This window comes from Archocentrus centrarchus, unplaced genomic scaffold, assembly GCF_007364275.1.
Source record: "Archocentrus centrarchus isolate MPI-CPG fArcCen1 unplaced genomic scaffold, fArcCen1 scaffold_40_ctg1, whole genome shotgun sequence".
In the NCBI taxonomy this organism is placed as follows: domain Eukaryota; kingdom Metazoa; phylum Chordata; class Actinopteri; order Cichliformes; family Cichlidae; genus Archocentrus; species Archocentrus centrarchus.
Window position 1 is genome coordinate 1,352,301 of NW_022060266.1, and position 18,539 is coordinate 1,370,839.

The 18,539-nt window shown below is 43.0% G+C and overlaps 1 protein-coding gene across 4 annotated transcripts in view; it reads right to left on the bottom strand.

Annotated features, from left to right (window-relative positions):
• The window catches only part of adcy3a (adenylate cyclase 3a), a 50,794-nt gene that overhangs the window by 6,649 nt on the left and 25,606 nt on the right, over positions 1-18,539 (bottom strand). Inside the window, exons 13-20 of one of the 4 annotated variants that reach the window (XM_030724652.1) lie at positions 18,419-18,535; positions 17,939-18,213; positions 16,612-16,693; positions 14,249-14,407; positions 13,988-14,134; positions 7,824-7,937; positions 6,186-6,312; positions 633-757 (exon numbers count right to left, since the gene is read on the bottom strand). In XM_030724652.1, the coding sequence (XP_030580512.1) occupies positions 633-757; positions 6,186-6,312; positions 7,824-7,937; positions 13,988-14,134; positions 14,249-14,407; positions 16,612-16,693; positions 17,939-18,213; positions 18,419-18,535 (1,146 nt within the window). Of the gene's footprint in view, positions 1-632; positions 758-1,478; positions 1,738-6,185; positions 6,313-6,481; positions 6,522-7,823; positions 7,938-13,982; positions 14,135-14,248; positions 14,408-16,611; positions 16,694-17,938; positions 18,214-18,418; positions 18,536-18,539 lie in introns of those variants that run through there. The other 3 variants (XM_030724655.1, XM_030724657.1, XM_030724656.1) reach the window with 3 other exon arrangements.

Here is an 18,539-nt window from a genome sequence, read left to right on the forward strand (position 1 = left end):
TGCCTGATCACACACAGCAGAAAAAGAGCACATTATTATTCATTTGGACTTGTGTTTGTCTCTACCTGCTCAGTCTAAGTTCAGCCCTCTGGTTCTTTAAGCTCCAGTTTAGTCCAGATCAGCTCCATAGGGAAATATCTGGCTCTTTAGCTACTAAACTATGTTCAGTAACTAGTCCCCAAATGTGTCCTGGACTGGAAATCAAAACAAGCTGAAAGCAACTCATCTGTTAATCGACACACATGAAAGTCAGCATGACCCTACCTTTGTCCCTTCTGAAAAGTAAATCTTATCTCTTGAAAACTGACATGATTACTTCTAAATATGTAGTTCCTATTCCAAATAAAAGCATTATTAAACCTTTTTAATCATTCCAATATAAAATTGGATCACATACACCTTAAATTTCCTCTTGATATTATGTATTAAATTTAGTCTAGAAAATTTACTGTGAACAACTGATTGTAGCAAAGTAAGATTACTTATTAGAGTCATTTTATGTGAACAGACACATAAAACAATTAAAGATGCCTAGCAGCAACGCGTCATCTTAAACCTCCTTTCTACAATAATCTCTTTGGTAGTTGTGTAAACAATATTTAGTAAGGCAGAGGGCTGAAGTAAGGCAGTACCTGGATATTGCCCATCACCCCCGTGGACTCCATACGGCTGGCCACGTTTACAGTGTTGCCCCAGATGTCAAAGTGGGGTTTGCGTGCACCAATCACTCCAGCTAGCACCCCTCCCTTATTTAGACCTAAAGGAGAGTGTTGACATATGTGACATGCTCAGTTCAATTAGTTTTATTTATATAGCACCAAATCACAACAACAGTCACCTCAAAGTGCTTATATTATAAAGGTAAAGACCCTACAATAATACAGAGAAAACCCCAACTGAACCACCTGCTGCTGAACACGTCCAAGACTAAGGAGATGGTGGTGGACATCTGTAGGTCTGGACCACCCCCACAGCCAGTCTCTATTGGGGGGATTGATGTGGAGATGGCGAGGACCTACAAGTACCTCGGTCTGCAGCTGGACGACAAACTGGACTGGTCGGTGTGCACAGACACACCGTACAGGAAGGGGCGGAGCCAGCTTTATTCCTGAGGAGACTGTTGTCCTTTGCATCTTTGGTGTTGACCCCTTGAGCTGTTTTTTCGCCTTATAAGCCATGTCTCTGATGTTATAATGAGCGAACTTGATGATGATTCCTCTTGGTTTATCCCTTCTGTTGGATTTAGGTCCTATCAATGCCCCCAGGCCTCACGTCGATGTTAAGATTAGTTTTGATAATGCCCATTACAACGTCGTTTGTGTTTTCGCAGTCATAACACCGTAGATGACAAGGCAGTTTCTTCTGGAGTACTGCTCTGGCTAATCTAAAACGTCCTCACTGTCATTATATTTATTTTGTAATTTGTTTATTTTGTCTTCATGTATTTCCATTCATGTCTCAAAGAGTCTGACAGATTCCGCAATGGAATCTGATCGCACGCTTTATGGGTTCAATCAGAAAGTCAGCCAGAAGTTGACTGATTTTGCGAATGAAGCCACAATCCTGGAATAGTGCATCAATTTGTCTGCTTACTGTGTCCGTTATGGCATCACCAGGCTCCAGCTGTTGTAGTCCTTTCACTGCATCATGTTTTGTCTTACTTTTGTCCTGCTGCATCCCGAATGGCTTGTCCGGCGATCCACCACGTCACACCATTGGGTAAATAAGGCTGTCCTCCTAAAAGCAGCACAGCGGGCCGACAGATGAGTCAAAAGTTTTACTCTCCTTTGGTACACAGCAGAGACGAAAGAATAGATCAAGGAGTGTTTAATAGACCATAATGTTGTTGGTTGATCTGAGCAGAGTTTTGCTACGTGCATCTCATCTTGATGATGTCCCACCTGTTTTCAAAGTCCACTTTTCATTTGGTCATTTTTGGGGGTCAGGCAGCTTGCTGTAAAAAGTGCTCACTGATGTTTTTATCCGCTGATCACTGATCAATGTGTCATTGAGAACAGGTTAGTGCACAGGTCTTGATCTGCATGGCAGCTGTTGCAGTGCACTGTGGGATTTGTAGTATAAGTGGTAGGAGCAATGTTTACCGGCGGGACATTAACCATAGCCATATTAAATTATCTCGTGGGCTAGATCTGGCAAAAATAACACTGGAAGAAACCTCCGACAGAACCAGGCTCAGGGAGGGGCAGCCATCTGTGGCGACCAGCTGGTGATGAGGAGCAGCAGAAAGGATAAAAGACACACTGTGGACGAGAGCAAGAGTTTAATAATAACTAACTATAATAATAACTAATAGTTATTATTCTAACTTGTCGTGACTCCCCTCACCCCCTACCAGTCACAGCAGATGTGCTGCCCCTCCCTGAGCCTGGTGCTGCTGAACAAACTGGAGTCTATGAGATAAATATGATTCAACCCACTGCAGTGCAGTACCTTTAATACCTATAGCAAGCTCTAATCTCTGTAATAAAATGTTATGGTCAACAGTATCAAAGCTGCACTGAGGTCCAACAGGACAAGAACAGAGATGAGTCCACTGTCAGAGGCTGTAAGAAGATCATTTGTAACCTTCACTAATGCTGTTTCTGTACTGTGATGAATTCTGAAACCTGACTGAAACTCTTCAAATAAACCGTTCCTCTGCAGATGATCAGTTAGCTGTTTTACAACTACTCTTTCAAGAGTCTTTGAGAGAAAAGGAAGGTTGGAGATTGGCCTATAATTAGCTAAGACAGCTGGGTCACTGATGGCTTTTTAAGTAGAGGTTTAATTACAGCCACCTTAATGCTGTATAATGTGAGCATTCTCGTAGGAATGGGTTCTAATAGAAACATTGATGGTTTAGAGTAATTACTAAAGTTCACTCAGAAAGATCAATCGGCGAGAAAGAGTCAGGCATCTTTAACCTCTCGTTGACCCACGGCGTCGTCCCATCGTGCTTCAAGAAATCCACCATCATCCCTGTCCTGAAGAATCCTCAGCCAACCTGCCTCAATGACTATCACCCTGTTGCCCTCACATCAGTCCTGATGAAGTGCTTTGAAAAGCTGGTCAGATGCTTCATCATTCTTCATTGCCAGACACCATGGACCTTATGCAGTTTGCATATTGTCACTGACGATGCAATTACACAGCTGCTTCACACCACACTGACCCGCCTGGACATTAGGAGGGGTAATTATGTTAAAATGCTGTTTGTTGACTACAGTTCAGCATTTAACACTATTATGCCTTCCATACTCACCACCAAATTAGATGATCTAGGACTCCATCCATCCCTGTGTGACCTGTGATCTCCAACGTCCTAACAGGCAGACCACAAATAGTGCAGGTGGGCAATCAAGTCTCACCCACCCTCACCCTCTGCACTGGCGCCCCTCAGGGCTGCGTCCTGAGCCCTCTGCTTTACTCACTATGCACCTATGACTGCTTGGCCACTTCCAGCTCTACCACCATTGTGAAGTTTGCAGATGACACCACAGTGGTGGGCCTGATCTCAGACAATGATGTGAGGGCCTACCTGGAGGAGATTAAACACCTGGAAAACTGGTGCCAGGACAATAATCTTCTGCTCAGTGTCAGCAAGACAAAGGAGCTGACTGTGGACTGCAGCAAGAAGCGGGAGCGGTGCTGTCAGCCTGTCCAGATCAATGGAGCCCCAGGAGAAACAGCAGACAGCTTCAAGTACCTTGGAGTAAACATCTCACAGGACCTGTCGCCACACCAGCTCCACAGCAAAGATGGCTCGCCAGCATCTCTACCACCTCAGACTGTCCTCCCAGGTACTGCCGAACTTCTGCACCTGCACCACTGAAAGCACCATAGTCTGGTTTGGGAACAGCACCAAGCAGGACAGACAAGCTCTTCAAAGAGTGGTGTGAAAGACCCCAGCCATCCCAACTATGGACTCTTCTCTGATGAAGTCAGGGAGGTGGTTTCAAGAGGCTGAGGAGGAGCTTCTTTCCGCAGGCTATTAGGGCCCTGAATCAGGACAGCTGATGGACCAGCTGATGGCGGGTGGGGGAAATAGATTTGAATCGTGCAGAGGTTGGAAGTATATCACGGGCTGCTGTTTAAGGGTTATGCTTCCACAGTCACCTAGGTGGCTTGAATTTCTGGCTGGTCAATCAGCTGTGGGAGAGCTAACGGTGGCTAAGCTACCTTTGCCCACACTGACTACGGGGGCCTGTTAGCTACAGGACTTTCAAGAGTGTGAAGCCAGGACTCAAATTCAGATGTGGGATCATGACTTTTTAAAGTTTTCTTGACAGTCAAGCCTGCACTAGTTAGAACTCAAAAAATTGTACTTTTCAAGAGATTGTAGCAGTGCACTACATTTCAAGATGTTTACTGTTCTTTAAGTGCAATAAATGCAGTGCGTCCACAAGGTCAATCGTGATTTCAATATTAACCAAAATAATCATGATTATGATTTTTTCCATAATTTAGCAACCCTAGTTTAAAATGCACCAATAATGAAAGAATAAACCCCTGATTTCCAAGATTTTATCAGTCACTGTGCTGAGTTGGAAAGGAATATTTCAATGATGGAGATATCTACAGCAACAGGTGCCATGCAGAAAGGAAAATCCCAGGGCCAGATGGTTTTCCAGCCAAGTTTTACAAAATGTTCTCTGATCAGTTTCCCCTTTATGACAAAGTGTATTCAAAGGGTCCTCTGCTGCAGACACGCTGCCTCTGCTGATGCATCGGACAGCTCTCTCTGTGGTGCCTAAAAAAGATAAAAACCCTCTCTACTGTAGTTCATATCATTCATTTTGTTGCTTAATACTGACGCCAAAGTATTCACAAAAATTCTGGCACATCACCTTGAGAAGGTAATTCCATCTATTATCCCACCTGATCAGATTGGGTTTATAAGGACTCCTTTTTATAACATAAGGGGTTGAAAATCCTCTCTGGCCCTTCTCCACCCAAATCTTCAAATACTGAGACTGATGCTGACACTTGATGCTGAAAAGACATTTGATGAGGTGGAGTGGGCCTGTTTAAAACTCCGAAGGCTCTGAAGACACTCTGTGGTTCAGTTCATCGTCTTCACTGGTCCAAGGACAGACTTGGTCATATTCAGCTGATACTGACCCAGCCTTCACGTCTGATGTAGACTTGCTCCTGACACTTTGCTGCACTTGTTCTGGTCATAATTTTTGGCGATCCATCTTTAAGGCCTTTTCATCAACAGAACCATCCCTGTTAACGTTGTTGTTTGGGGTAGTTCCAGCAGGTGTCTCCAACTCCCACATGAATATGATGGTCTCTGCTCGTTGTTAGTCAGGAGACTTCTCCTGTTCACACGGAGGAGCCGAGTGTTTGCTCAGTGGATGAAGGACGTCACACATCATCAGTAACCCGGCTGAACTCCTGCTTCTGTTTTCAATTTCTCAAACAATGTGTAAGAACTGTTTTCTTTTCTTTTTTTGTGCTTTTTTTTTGGGGGGGGGGGTGACTTGTTCATTTATTCATTTTTGAGCACTTTATCCTGTATTACATGAAAACATTTACTTGCTTATCAGTGGTATATGGGATTGGGGGGGTGTTTGATGGTCCTTTGTTTTATTGTTTTGTTTTACTTTGTTAAATAAAAACATCTGCTTGGTTCCATTTACTGTGCCATTTATTAGCATTTATCTAAATCCAGCGTTTTAAAATAATTTTTACTGTTGAACTTCATGTGGTTATTTAAACTGAGAAACACTCACACTTTATCTCCTCGCCAAACACCAGAGAGCAAATTCTTTTTTCAAGCTATTAAAAAGCCTTCAAACATGAATTAATACCTTCATATATATATATATATATATATATATATATATATATATATATATATAATGTGATTAGAGGTCTAAATGATGCTGAAATAGTACAAGTCATACAGAGCAGGGCTGAAGCACAAACAGAACAGACAACTTCTGCACTTTTCAGAGTTGTTTACACATCTGGCACAGCTTTCAACAAGTTTATGATGGTGGAGTTTGTTCTACTTGGTTTGAATGCACTTGCTGTAAGACAGTCATTCAATGAATGACCATGTTTCTTCTTATAAAAGAAGACTGCCCTCTTATTTTCACAAGTCCTGTTGGGACTTTTAATTCTGTGATTCTGACAGACGTGAACACCCCCACCCTGAGCCGAAGATTAGCACGTACCAATGCGCAGCATGAAATTGTTGAAGGACTGGTAGTTGATGTTCATGAGTGTAACCTTCATGGCCAGTGCAAAGTCTGCCAGGTCTGCCAGGTGCTGCCAGCGCTCTCTGTCAGACAGCTCCTCCTTCTGTCACACAAAACACAAACACAACTTTGACAAACTCACTTTTCCAGTTGCTTTGGTGGAGGCTCTGAACTGTCTTGGGAAGTCTGTATTATTTACTCCACAGCCAAGCAGACGGCAAGATAACTAGCAGTGAACGTCTTTGTTTCCCTGGTGAGTTTATCAGCAATTCGTCCAGTTCAGGGTCGTGGAGGTGCTGAGGCTTATTCCAGCTGTTAGAGTAAGCTTAATTACTTATTACTACATGGGAGTTACACACGACAGAGTTAACTAAATTACAAATTAAATGTTAAGTTATTAATTACACTCACCACTTAAAACAGCAGTGAACATATTGGCCTCATAACATGGCCTCAAAACCAAAAGCTTTAGCTGATTTTAATTTTGCAGATTATCTTCTCGTGCATCCCTGGACTCCTCCAATGCCACTCCCACTTTTAGATCATTCTGGCATTCTGACCATTGTGTGCTTGGCAATTTAACCATGGACCTCAAATATGGACCTCACTGTGAAGCAAACATGAACTGACCAAACTTCCATGAGGTGACTCATCACCAAGAGTCAGAATGAGTTCTACTACATGGCCCTGAGGCATTTGAAGAAGGACATCCAGTGGAAATGAGCTGCAGTGTGTGACAGCATGCCACTGTGTGCCTGCAAGAGCACAGTGAAGAGGCAGTCCCTCCTCTGACTTCTGACAGATTTCTACTGAGCATTGCCTGCCAGTCTCAACACTGCTTATTCCTCTGAGCACCTGGCTGCTAACAGCTGAACATGCTGTCTTCAAACAACGGCGCCTTTTGGTGCTAAAAATTCAAAAATGTTTGCTCCTGAACCAGTAACGTGCTCTAACATGACTGCACAGAGTAAAATACATTAAGCATCGACAGGCTCAGTAATGTAATCAGTCACCACACTCAGTCACATAAAATAAATTACCTGCTGACTCAAGACATCATTTATATATAATTTAGCTCTCCATTATTATCAGTGCACACGCAGAAATCTTCATTTATGACAAAATATTTGCTCGATAGAATAAAAGGTTAGATTTGTCCTACACAGCTGGAGTTCTTGTGATTTACATACTTTTAATTTGTTCCAATATTAACTCAAATGACAGTAAAGAACTTTTAAGAAATGTTTGAGTGTAATCTTCGCTGAGTACTGCGGTGAGGTCTTTTCTCCTTTATTGTCCATTTCAAAATTATTTTTCATGTATAACAACTTGCATCACTTCAATGAAGTCAGTCAGATAAATCACTCATTTTCTCACAAAATAACTTAAAGCCGGCAACATTTAAAAAGCAACCTTCAGAACGCTGACTGTTAATTAAGGCTTCAGTTTCATGGCGTGGCAATAATTCAGTTACAGGCTCCACAAAGACTGCCACTCCAAACCAGCAAAAGAGCTCCTCAAATCTACTCAACAATGATACACACTTATTTTCCTGTGAATTGTGTTGGTTCTGAAAGTAAGACACACAATGAAGCCTGAAGAAGTCGCACTGACCTTGGTGGAGGTGAAACCGTTGCTGACATCTGGGGTTACTCCTGACGCTGCCATGTACGTGCTGCCAATAGTCTTGATTTTTGTGATGCAGCGAAACTGAGGCTCATCCAGCAGCTGACATGGACACAGGTGGGAGGTTACATTTACATCTACTGGCAACAAAAGCACAGAGAGACAAGCTCCAACCCTTTTTTAAAAGCACTGTACCCTGAGCTAAAGAACAAATCAGGCAGGACAATTCATTTCAACTTAATCGCACTACAAAAAGGACAATCGGGCTATTTGTGACTGTTTTTAATATTACTATAATGTCAGAGGTCTATTATGGATACAGCTGCAAGAAAACATCAGTGAATATTTTGGAATTAGCAGGATTTCTGCATGGATTTCCTATAAATACAATCTGCTCCCCAACTAAGTCACAATTATAAACAAACACAATCTTAAAGTAATAACACACAAACTGTACTTTTCATGTCTTTTTAATCAAAAATTCCTTCTTAGTGCATAAATCAGTGTGGAATCACAGCAGGAATTCTGCTCATTCACATTTTTTCCATCAAAGTTCTGATCTCAATGTCTGATTTCTCAGCTGATATTCTTAAATTGGTAAATGTGACATAGAGCGCATTATTTAAGCTGATTTAGCCTGGCAACAGTTAGTGCACAACTCCAAGCCACTTTGTAACCCACCTCCACCACAGCCCCACCTTTAACATTGTATCAAGGTCATACTTGTTGTCAGTGCTCTATGCATGCTATGTTGGGGGTCATGTGGCTTCTGCTTCAGGCTTTCCATTTTGCAAATAGAAAACTGAGAAGGTCTAAGAATACAGCCAATCTCCAGAGATAGGGTGTGTCTGCCTAGGAAGGTTAAAGCTCCAGCAACAATAGTACTGCGTGGTATTATGAACTACTTTACTGCTTGACTGACGGGGATCACCACAGAACATATTACAGACAACATTTTCAATATAAAGATAACCTCCTATGATGAAGGGAACAAGGGCCCAGTTAACCCTACTCCAGACAGGGTTACCAGGGCCCCACCATGGAGGAAGGCCCGGCGAGGCAGATCAAGGGAGAGCATGCCTGGTGGTCAGTGCTCAGCCTATGGGGCTTGATTAGGCACACCCCAAAGAAGCAACATGGGCCCATCCTACTGCAGATCCAACTCCTGCTGGAGAAGCCATAGAAGTCAGGTGTTATTGGAGTCAGCCCTAGCGGTCCAATCCCCAGATATAAACTAGATCCTGGGACATGGACAGTTTGTCTATAACAAACACCATTGAGTATAAGAGTGTTCATACGTGCAAGTCACATCAGGGCACCCTAAGGAGCTTGTGGGACTTTGTGGACAGCTGGCACGTCTCGAGAGGCCAAGCAGAGTGTGGCTCTAGCAGTAGTTTTGCTTGATAGGCTGATACACTGGGTGGGTGTAGTGTGTGTATCTGGTTCTGCTTTAGATTCGTTCACTTCATACATATCTGAACGACGCTTTTGTGTGGCTGCTTCTAAATACAGGTCCTCTTCGGTTTCCCTCGCCTGGCGGTGTGCCCCAAGGTTCTGTTGTAGGGTTCCTATTATTTTTGTTATATTTGCTCCCTTTACAGCATATCCTGAGCACCTTTGAGAGCATTTCTTATCACTGTTACGCCCAAGACATTCAGTTATATATTTCCTTTAAGCCTGAACGTGTCTCTAAGTTACAGATGCTGATTATATGCTTAAACTCTATCAAAAGTTGTACGGCTGATAACTTTCTCCAACTCAATGAAGAAAAAAACTCAAGTCCTTGTTTGTGCCCCTGATAGACTTGTGCCCAGGATGATCGAAGCTCTTGGTCCTCTTGGCAAATTTGCTAAACCCTCCATCAGAAACCTTTACATAACCTTTGCCTCTCCTTTTACTCTAGATGTCCAAGTCAAATCTCTGGTTCACTCTTGTTTTTACCATTAAGGAATCTTGCTAAGTTAAGTTCCAGTGTGTCATATTCTGAACTTGAGATTGTTATCCATGCACTTATTTCCTCTCATCTGGATTACTGTAACATGTTGTTTACTTGTCTTAGCAAAAACTCCTTGGAGTCTTCCAACTATTCTCCTGTGAGACCGTTACTGATCCAGCAGCTCCAGCAGCTCCCCGACTCTGGAACTCTCTCCCTTTGTGCTAGAGCTGTGGATTCGGTGGTGTCTTTTAAAAAGCAGCTAAAAACTCATCTTTTTAGACTTGCGTTGGGTAAGGGTTTTTTCCCCTCTCTCTCCACTTTTGTTCTACTGTTGTAAAGCACTTTGTGATTTGTGTCTTGAGAGGTGCTATATAAATAAAATTTTACTTACTTTACTTAGCTGAAGCAAAAACTTGGGTGTTGAAAGATATGGAGCAAAACTTTTGGTTGGCCTTGAAGCAATTCTGGCAAACTATCAGCGTAAAGTGTAAAGTGGGGATATAGTCAGGTGGTGGAGGATCAAGGATCTCCTCAATCCCATAATCATGCCTTCTGTAGAGAAAGCAAAGATAAGGGGGACAACTCACACATCACTGGAGTTGAGGTCACTCTTTGCCGTTAGGTCCCAGGCGGATATTCCTGGAGTTTCTCAAGGTTCTGGGTGTTGTGGGCCTGGGACTGGGGTTGACATGCTTCTGCAATGTTGCATGGAAGTTAGCGGCATTGCCCTTGGATTGGCAGGCCAGGCTGGTGGTTCCTCTTTTCAAGAAGGGAGACCGGCAAGTGCATCCCACAGGACCATCACACTTTTCAGACTCCAAGGAAAATTCTATGCCAAAGTACTGGAGAGGAGAGTTTGCTTTGGCCTTGGCTGGCTGAACCTCAGATTCAGGAAAAACATCCTATGTTGGGCGTGAAGTGCAACTTCTCAGAAACCTCTCAAGACCATTTGAGGGTGCATGGGAGTTTGCGCAACAGGTCTGCATGTATTTTGTAAAGTTGAAGGAGGCATCTGACTGCATCCCTTGAGGGGATCCTATGGCAGGTGCTTTGTGAATATGGAATATCTGGCCCGTTTATAGGCCATTCCATTTCTGTACAACCACAGTGAGAGCCTGGTCCAAGTAATCGTCAATAAGTTGGATCCATTCTGCTGGACTCCGCCAGGGCTGCTCCTTGTCACCGATTTGGTTCAGGATGTTTTATGGACAGAATTTGTAGGCACAGCCAAGCGGCAAAAGGTCTCCTATTTGGTGGCTGCAGGATCTCATTTCTGTTTTTTGCAGATGATGTTGGTCTACCACACCAGGCAAGACCCCAGGTGCAGGCTGTGCAGAGATGCCCCTGAAACAATCCAGCACATAACAGCAGGATGCAAGATGCTAGCAGGCAGGGCATACATGGAACGCCATAACCAAGTATGTGTATGACCCGGAAGTCCCGAGGTCAATGTGGCCCCGCAGGTGGTTGAGAATGAATGAGCTAAGATCCTCATGAACATCAAAAAACAAATAATTTTATTTATATATATATATATATAAAAAAATTTTGTTTTCTTTTCCCAAAAATGAGGCAACATCAAGGATGGGTTGGGTATATGGCCAATAGAAAGTGCTTGTGGACCATGTTTGGCACTTAAGATACTCAAGAACCACTACAAACTAATTTATTAAACTAGATTATGAAATCCTTATTCATACCTCCTGGAAACAAACTTTTAAAATAAAAAACATAAAGCGCTTCCTTCTTTTTCCTGAGAAAATTAACGTCACCCCCTTTATAGTTGGTCTTAACCACTTCTGTGCCTGTAAAATTTAAAATCTGATATTGTTTTTCATGGAAGCGCTAAATAATAAGACTGGTAGTGTCAATTGTCTTCTTAGAGCTCCTGTTCTTTTATAGAAAGGTTTGTGTCGCTAATAGTTTATTACATGGACACTGTTTCAGAAAAACCCACAAAGATGACTGAAATTACTTGAAACTGTTAGAAGTAACAATCAATTAAAAAAATGACTGAATCAGACGTTGCTTTTGAATTGTACTTCAACAGAGTCGTTAAAACTAATTAAAGTGGCCTGGACAAACCTAATATTTTGTTGAGCAACCTTTTGAGGCAAACACTGCAATCATGTGATTTCTCTAACTCTCAATGAGACTTCTGCACCTGTCAACAGGTATTTTGGCTCCTCCCTGTGAGCAAACTGTTTGAAGGGTGCCCTCTCCAGCCTGCATGCTTCAGCTGCTTCCACAGCTGTTCAATAGGATTTAGATCAGGGCTCACAGAGGCCTCTTCAGAGTGGTCCAGGGTTTTGTGCTGAGCCATTTCTGGATGTTCTTAGCTGAGTTTTGCTGTGTTGTCCAAATGACGTTCTCCCAGAAGTTTTGTGTCCCAGTCTCTCTTTTTTATGACTGGCTGTCAGCAGTGGTGTCCTCCTCAGACTTCCATTAAGTCCACTTTAGCTCAAACATAAACGGATGGTGTGACGTCCACTGATGTATCTTGACCTTGGAGTCCACCTCTGATCTGTCTGGAAGTTGTTCTGGACTCTTTGGGCACCATTCATATTATCCAGCTCTTCAGTTTCTCATCAGTTTTCTTCTTGCGGCCACGTACAGGGAGGTTATCTACAGCCTCATAAACCTTCTGAATAATCTAAGCAGCTGTAGTCACAGGAGCATCGCGCTGCTCGGAGATGGTCTTACAGCCTTTAGCTTTAACATGCTGGCCAATAATTGTCTTTCTCATCTCCTGAGACAGCTCTCTCGTTCTGTGGTCCATTCTCAGTGTGGTACACACCGTGATACCAGACACAGTGGCTACTTTTCACCCTTTAACCCTCATCGATCATTGCTGAAGCACCCGTTACCTGCCCCTACTAGCCGTGAACAGCTGGTTAACACCGAGCGTATCACCGCTGAGGCGGCCGATCAAAGGAACTTTGAATTACCGCGATTACGCAACCGTCTGTCCTATCGGAAACAATCAAAACTGCACTTCACACCCAACATAGAGTTATTACGGTAAGTGCTGACAGAAGTCTGCGAATGGCAGCTAAAAACAGGACACTCCTTAGTTTTCACGTCCTTACGCTCAACTTACTTTTAATCTTTTCCAGGGGTGACATCATTTTTGTCCAGGCCAGTTTCATTAGTTTGTTTTTATGACTTTCGTCAGTTTCAAGTTATTCCAGTGACCACTGTGGGTTTTTCTTTCTTTAACAGGAGGGCAGCAACAGCAGCTTTTGTCCACGTTTGTCCATTCTGTCCATTTGCTTTACAGGTGACTTATATGATATGGTGCCACTGTAATGAAATATACTGCTCAAAAAAATTAAACCAATACTTTGAAAACACATCAGATCTTAATTGCAGCAACTACACTTTTAATCATACTTAGTCGTTTGTATGGCCCCCATGTGCATGTATGCATGCCTGACAACACCAACTACTGAGAAGACAGATGATGTCATGAGGGATCTCCTCCCAGATCTCGACCGGGGCATCACTGAGCTCCTCGACAGTCTGAGGTGAAACCTGGCAGCATTGGACGGACCCAAACTAATGTCCCAGAGGTTCTATTGGACTTAGGTCAGGCGAACATGGGGGCCAGTCAGTGGCATTGATTCCTTCATCCTCCAGAAACTGCCTGCATACTCTTGCTGCATGAAGCTGGGCAGTGCTGTGCACCCAGGACCCAGGACCCACTGCACCAGTGTAGGTTCTAACAAATACCATATTCCCAGCCCATCCTTGCCAGTGCCTCATTGGTGTATACTGGGCAAATATGACTGGTTGTTTTATATATATTTTTTCCACTCAATACATATGCCATTTAAAATGCTGTCTATTTGTTCAGTGATGACCCCAATGAAGGCCAAAAGCCAAAAACATGCTGGTCAAGCAACAAAGATGTTGTTTGTTCTCCAAGTTTTACTGGAGTTTGTTCATCGCTCCGAACTTTGGTTTTCCTCTGTGCACCTTGGAAACACATGACGCTGTGCCAGAAATCTCTAGTCTTTAAGTTTTCTTGGGCACAGCTTCCATAGTAGCAAAGTGAGGGGCAGCACAGGATAAATAAGCAGTATTTTCGTGTATCATGAAAAAATACAACATGAGATGCCCAGAGCAATATAGATGGGAGTTTGTCTAATCTGATTTCTCCAGAATATAAATAAATACATCCTGTATGACACAGAGAAGAAAAAAGGCACCTTACGCTGTCAAAGTCTGAGATGATCTCATTGAGAAAGCGTAAGCACTCAATGCCGCCATTGTTGATGCTCTCTTCTGTGTAAAAGTCAGAAAAGTTGGGGATAGAAGCAAACATAACTCCAATCTCGTCGTATGACTGACTGTACAGCTCCTGGAACAGAACAGATTATTAAGGTAGAGAAAGGATAACTTCTGTATGTCTATTAGACACAGAGTTAAGGATCTGATGTGTTCTTGTGAACCTAAAAATCAGTGAAACTCTTACCTCATCCCTTTTCTTAGAACCTAGGAAGTGTCGAGCCACATGTTCAGGCAGCATGTTGGTCACCAGTGCTTCATTCCAGCGCCTCATTTCATACACCTTCTCCTTCTGCTCGTGAACTTCAATCTTCCAGAGGAAAAGGGTACGGGCAAGCTTCTCCACCTTCAGGCGGCAGCAGGGTCTCATGTTAGCAAAGTACAGTACAAAGGTACAGTTGCACCACTACAGAAAACAGAGTACAAGATCTGCACATCACTTGGCAGAACTGACATAACCAAAGTGCTGACACCAAAGTACGGTCCTTTTGTTCAACACCAACCTGCCTTCGGGTCTGGGGACAGGGATGAACTGTGAAGAGTATAGCCTGACCTAAGGATGACGCTGAGGAAATGCAAGGCCTCCAACAGGAAGAAGCTGGGATGTGTGGAGTGAAATGCAGAAAATCACTGCGTGTAAGCTGACAGGCAACCACTGGGCAGCCTGGAGACAGCAGATGAGCTGATCAATTTTTTTCAGCAGGTTTAGTTTACAGTCCTCTGCTGCATCACTGAACAAATACTCTGGCCTCCACACACCCTCACTATTCTCCTTTACCCTTCTCCCCTTCTTCTCCTGTTTAACTAGGACTTCTGGCCAGGTTAGAAGTCAGCTGGAGAAACAACAGCAGAGGAAGGCTGCTGCCCCCGATGAATCAGCCACAAGGTTCTGAGGACCTGTGCTGGACAGCTGCCTGTAATCCTGAGTAACATTTACAGCCAGAGTATGAAGCAGGAGAAGACGGCGGTATTATGGGAAAACATCCTGTATAGCTCTTGTACCAAAGAAGCTGACACTATCGGAGCTTAACGACTATTAGCCTCCCATGACGCGAGGAAGGTGCTGGAGAGACTAGTCTTGGCCTACCTAAGACCACAGGTGAAAACATCTCTTGACCCTCTGCAGTTAGTTTCTCCATCGCCTCCCAGATTTGGTCTGTAAGCTATCTAAACTTAGCACAAAAAGAAAGTAAATATGTGTTTAGTCCCAATGTTGTAACAATGTTTTTTGGCATTAAATCTTATAAAGTTGGAAAGCTTGTTTATTGCCCCTTAAATGGCACCACATTTGTAAGGAAAACTCAGAGCTCAATGTATGGGTTGTGCCCATGAAAAACTTGCCAAATCTTCTCTGCCAATGCCCAACAGCTTATTCTGCTACTGCCTCTTGGTTGGTGTTATTTATTGGACTGAATGATTGAAGCCTGAAGAAAGACATATTGGCAATTTAACAATTTATTGACTACCTGACTCCAGAAAGTACTGCGTGGCCTCCACTCCTGTTTACCTTGTACACCTCACACTTTTCTGTATGACTGGCGTTGCCTCCTACAGAAATACTCTGATACTGCAGCGGTTGTAGGTAGAAGTGATGAGCAGCAGGAGGGGTACAGAGCTCTAGTGGATGATTTTGGTAAGCAGTCTGCTTCTGAATGTGATTAAGATGGTGATCGACTTCAGAGGACAGACAACAGCTACATAGCTCGCGTCTATTCTGGGACAGGATGTGGTAGAGGAGTACAAGTACCTGGGCTTTGACACTAACAACAGACTGAACTGGAAGACCAACATAGGGGCTATATATAAAAAAAGAGATACACGCTCTATCCTTCAATGACAGTCGGTTAGGACAAGTGCACTGGAGCTAATGACACCAACACACTGTATAAAGTGATCAGGAAGGCTGCCTCTGATTGGCTAAAAACTGGATACTTCTGAAGCTGTGGTGAAGAGGAGGCCACAGTTATCCAGCATGAATAACCCTGACTGCCCTCGTCATCACGGGGCAGCAGAGCACTTCAACAGACTCATGCAGAAGAGATATTAGAAAAATACAGATACAGGAAATCCACATGCTGTCACCCTCTATAAATCAATGTATCCATCTGCCAGATAATAATACGCATATTAATGTGTTTAATGTAATTATTATTGCTACTACTACTACAAATATTATTTCTTCATTATTTCCACTGCTGTAAAAAGTATTTCCCAAATAAAGTATTTATTATCTTATTAATGCTCATTTGTCTCGTATCATCACGACTCCTGACAGTCTCTCGTTTTAGTCATACACATCACTGCTTTCAGTAACAGAAAACTGGAAATCAGAAATTATTAGTAATTGTGCATATTGTCCAGTAACCATAAAATAACCTTCAATAATATTTATAGTCTTAAATATTTAGTGGTAAATGTGACAGAACAAGAGATTTGTGTGCAGTTCAGTTTGTCCTTTCATTACAGCACAGTACTGTTACTGTACCACATAATACAATACTACATAAATCCTTTGCTCAGGTACAGTAAAGACAAGAGACATTAACTTACATGTCTGGAGAAGTAATAGAAGTTCACCATCATAATGAAGATCATAATTGTCATTGCAAATTTAGATGGCACCAGGTATGACCTGCAAAAAAAAAAAAAAAAAAAAAGCATTGATAGATTGAGCATTTCTGCAGCAATAAACTGCAGTCATTTAATGGTAACGTCTGTATTTGGTGTATTTCAGTCCTGCATATTAGTTATCACTGTGGTTGCAGTGGTTCTATGGCTCACACTAGTGTCAGATGAAGCCATGTAATGCAGTCATTTGCTTTTATTAGGACTTTTACTGCTTTTATTACTATTATTAAGACTCAAACACTGAAAATAATTCATGTAGAGGTGCTTTTTTGGAAAGCTGAGGGAAGTATGTGCTAGTACCTGGAGGTGAATAGTACAAAGTTAGCATGTAACAGCGACACACGACAGACACGGTAGTTTATTTCTCATTCATTTTTTAAACCCAGACCCCATTTCTGACCTTTTTGGGTCGAAGTTATCGCTGTCGTCTCAAACGGCCACCGTACGCCAGATTACTCCAGATTACTGCATTAGAGCTGTGCCCTAAATTATGCATATGAAATGATGCATAAAGCGTAGCTGCTTTGAGTAACAGGAGGATGCTAATTTGAAGAATAAGCACATTAAGGAGCTGAAGGTCCAGTTTTGTTCCGACCGTGGCTTTTTTTTTTTTTCCCAGCCAAAACATCTCAATAATATCACAGTGAATAAAGATCAGTATCTTAGCTATAATATACCAGCTCTAATGTTCACGACCACTTCCAAAAAAAGATGACAATAAAATGTTAACTGTTACAGTGGCTTCAATCATATCTGCAGTGACCACATGAATAAATACTAAAGTGTTCGCAGACCTGCAGACACACTGGAACTATTGGCTAATGTTATTATGTTGGCCTAGCATGAGTACAAGCCAGGCATGATGACAGCCATCCCCCATCCACGGTGGAGGGGTGCTGGAGCCCGCCCCCCGCTGTCACATGGACAACACGCTGCCAGCCTATCACAGGACGGCGTAAAAAAGAAAACACTGTAACAGGCACATAACAGAGTAAGAATCTGAACCAGTCATCAATGGCAGAACAAGCTCTTTACACTCAAACGGCCCCATAGCACTACATACTGCAAACCTCTCAAATGCCAGCTTCAGTCTGAATAATGGACCAAAATGGGAGAATAGGGCCTGGGTTAAAAACACCTTTATATGAAATAAAGGTTTAGTCTAAACACATACTGACATGAAACTGAGACTTGGGCACACACCAAAGTCTGCTTTACACAGATGATACTGGCTTCTTTTCTGGTTCACCTGTAGTCCTGGAAGCGGGCCATGTCATAACGGTCAAAGATGTCCTTCCAGCTGTAGATGTTAACGATGCCAGTGGCCACTGTGATGAGCAGCATCAAGGTGAGCTTAACCATGTGACTGACCTGAACCAGCATTGTGGTGGCCATCAGTGCCAGCACAGCAACGTAGCTGTAATATTTGGGGTTGTTCAGGCAACCTTCAAGACTGGACACGGTGGAGGAGGAAGAGGAGGGAGCCACTGTGCTGGTGTCTGGGACTTGAGGCAGACAACTAAGCTGCACAGTGGAGAGGCACAAAGTCATGAGCTTAGGTTTACCTTTATTTCAACAGTGAAATGTCTGAGCTAAGCCATCTGTCACCCTACCCTAAGATCCAGAATGAGTTTTTCTCTCCAGCTCTTATGCTAAAAACTGCTTCCTGAAACAAATTCTAAACAAATGGCCTTTTTCTGGTTGAAAGGAAGAGCAGAGAGTAGCTCACCATGTCCATTATGTCAGCCATGGTTAGGATGAAGATGGCAGTCATGGCCCAAGTGTTACGAGCCCAGCGTGTGTGGTCGATCCAGGTGGAGAAAGACACCAGCTTTTTGGCAAAGACCTGA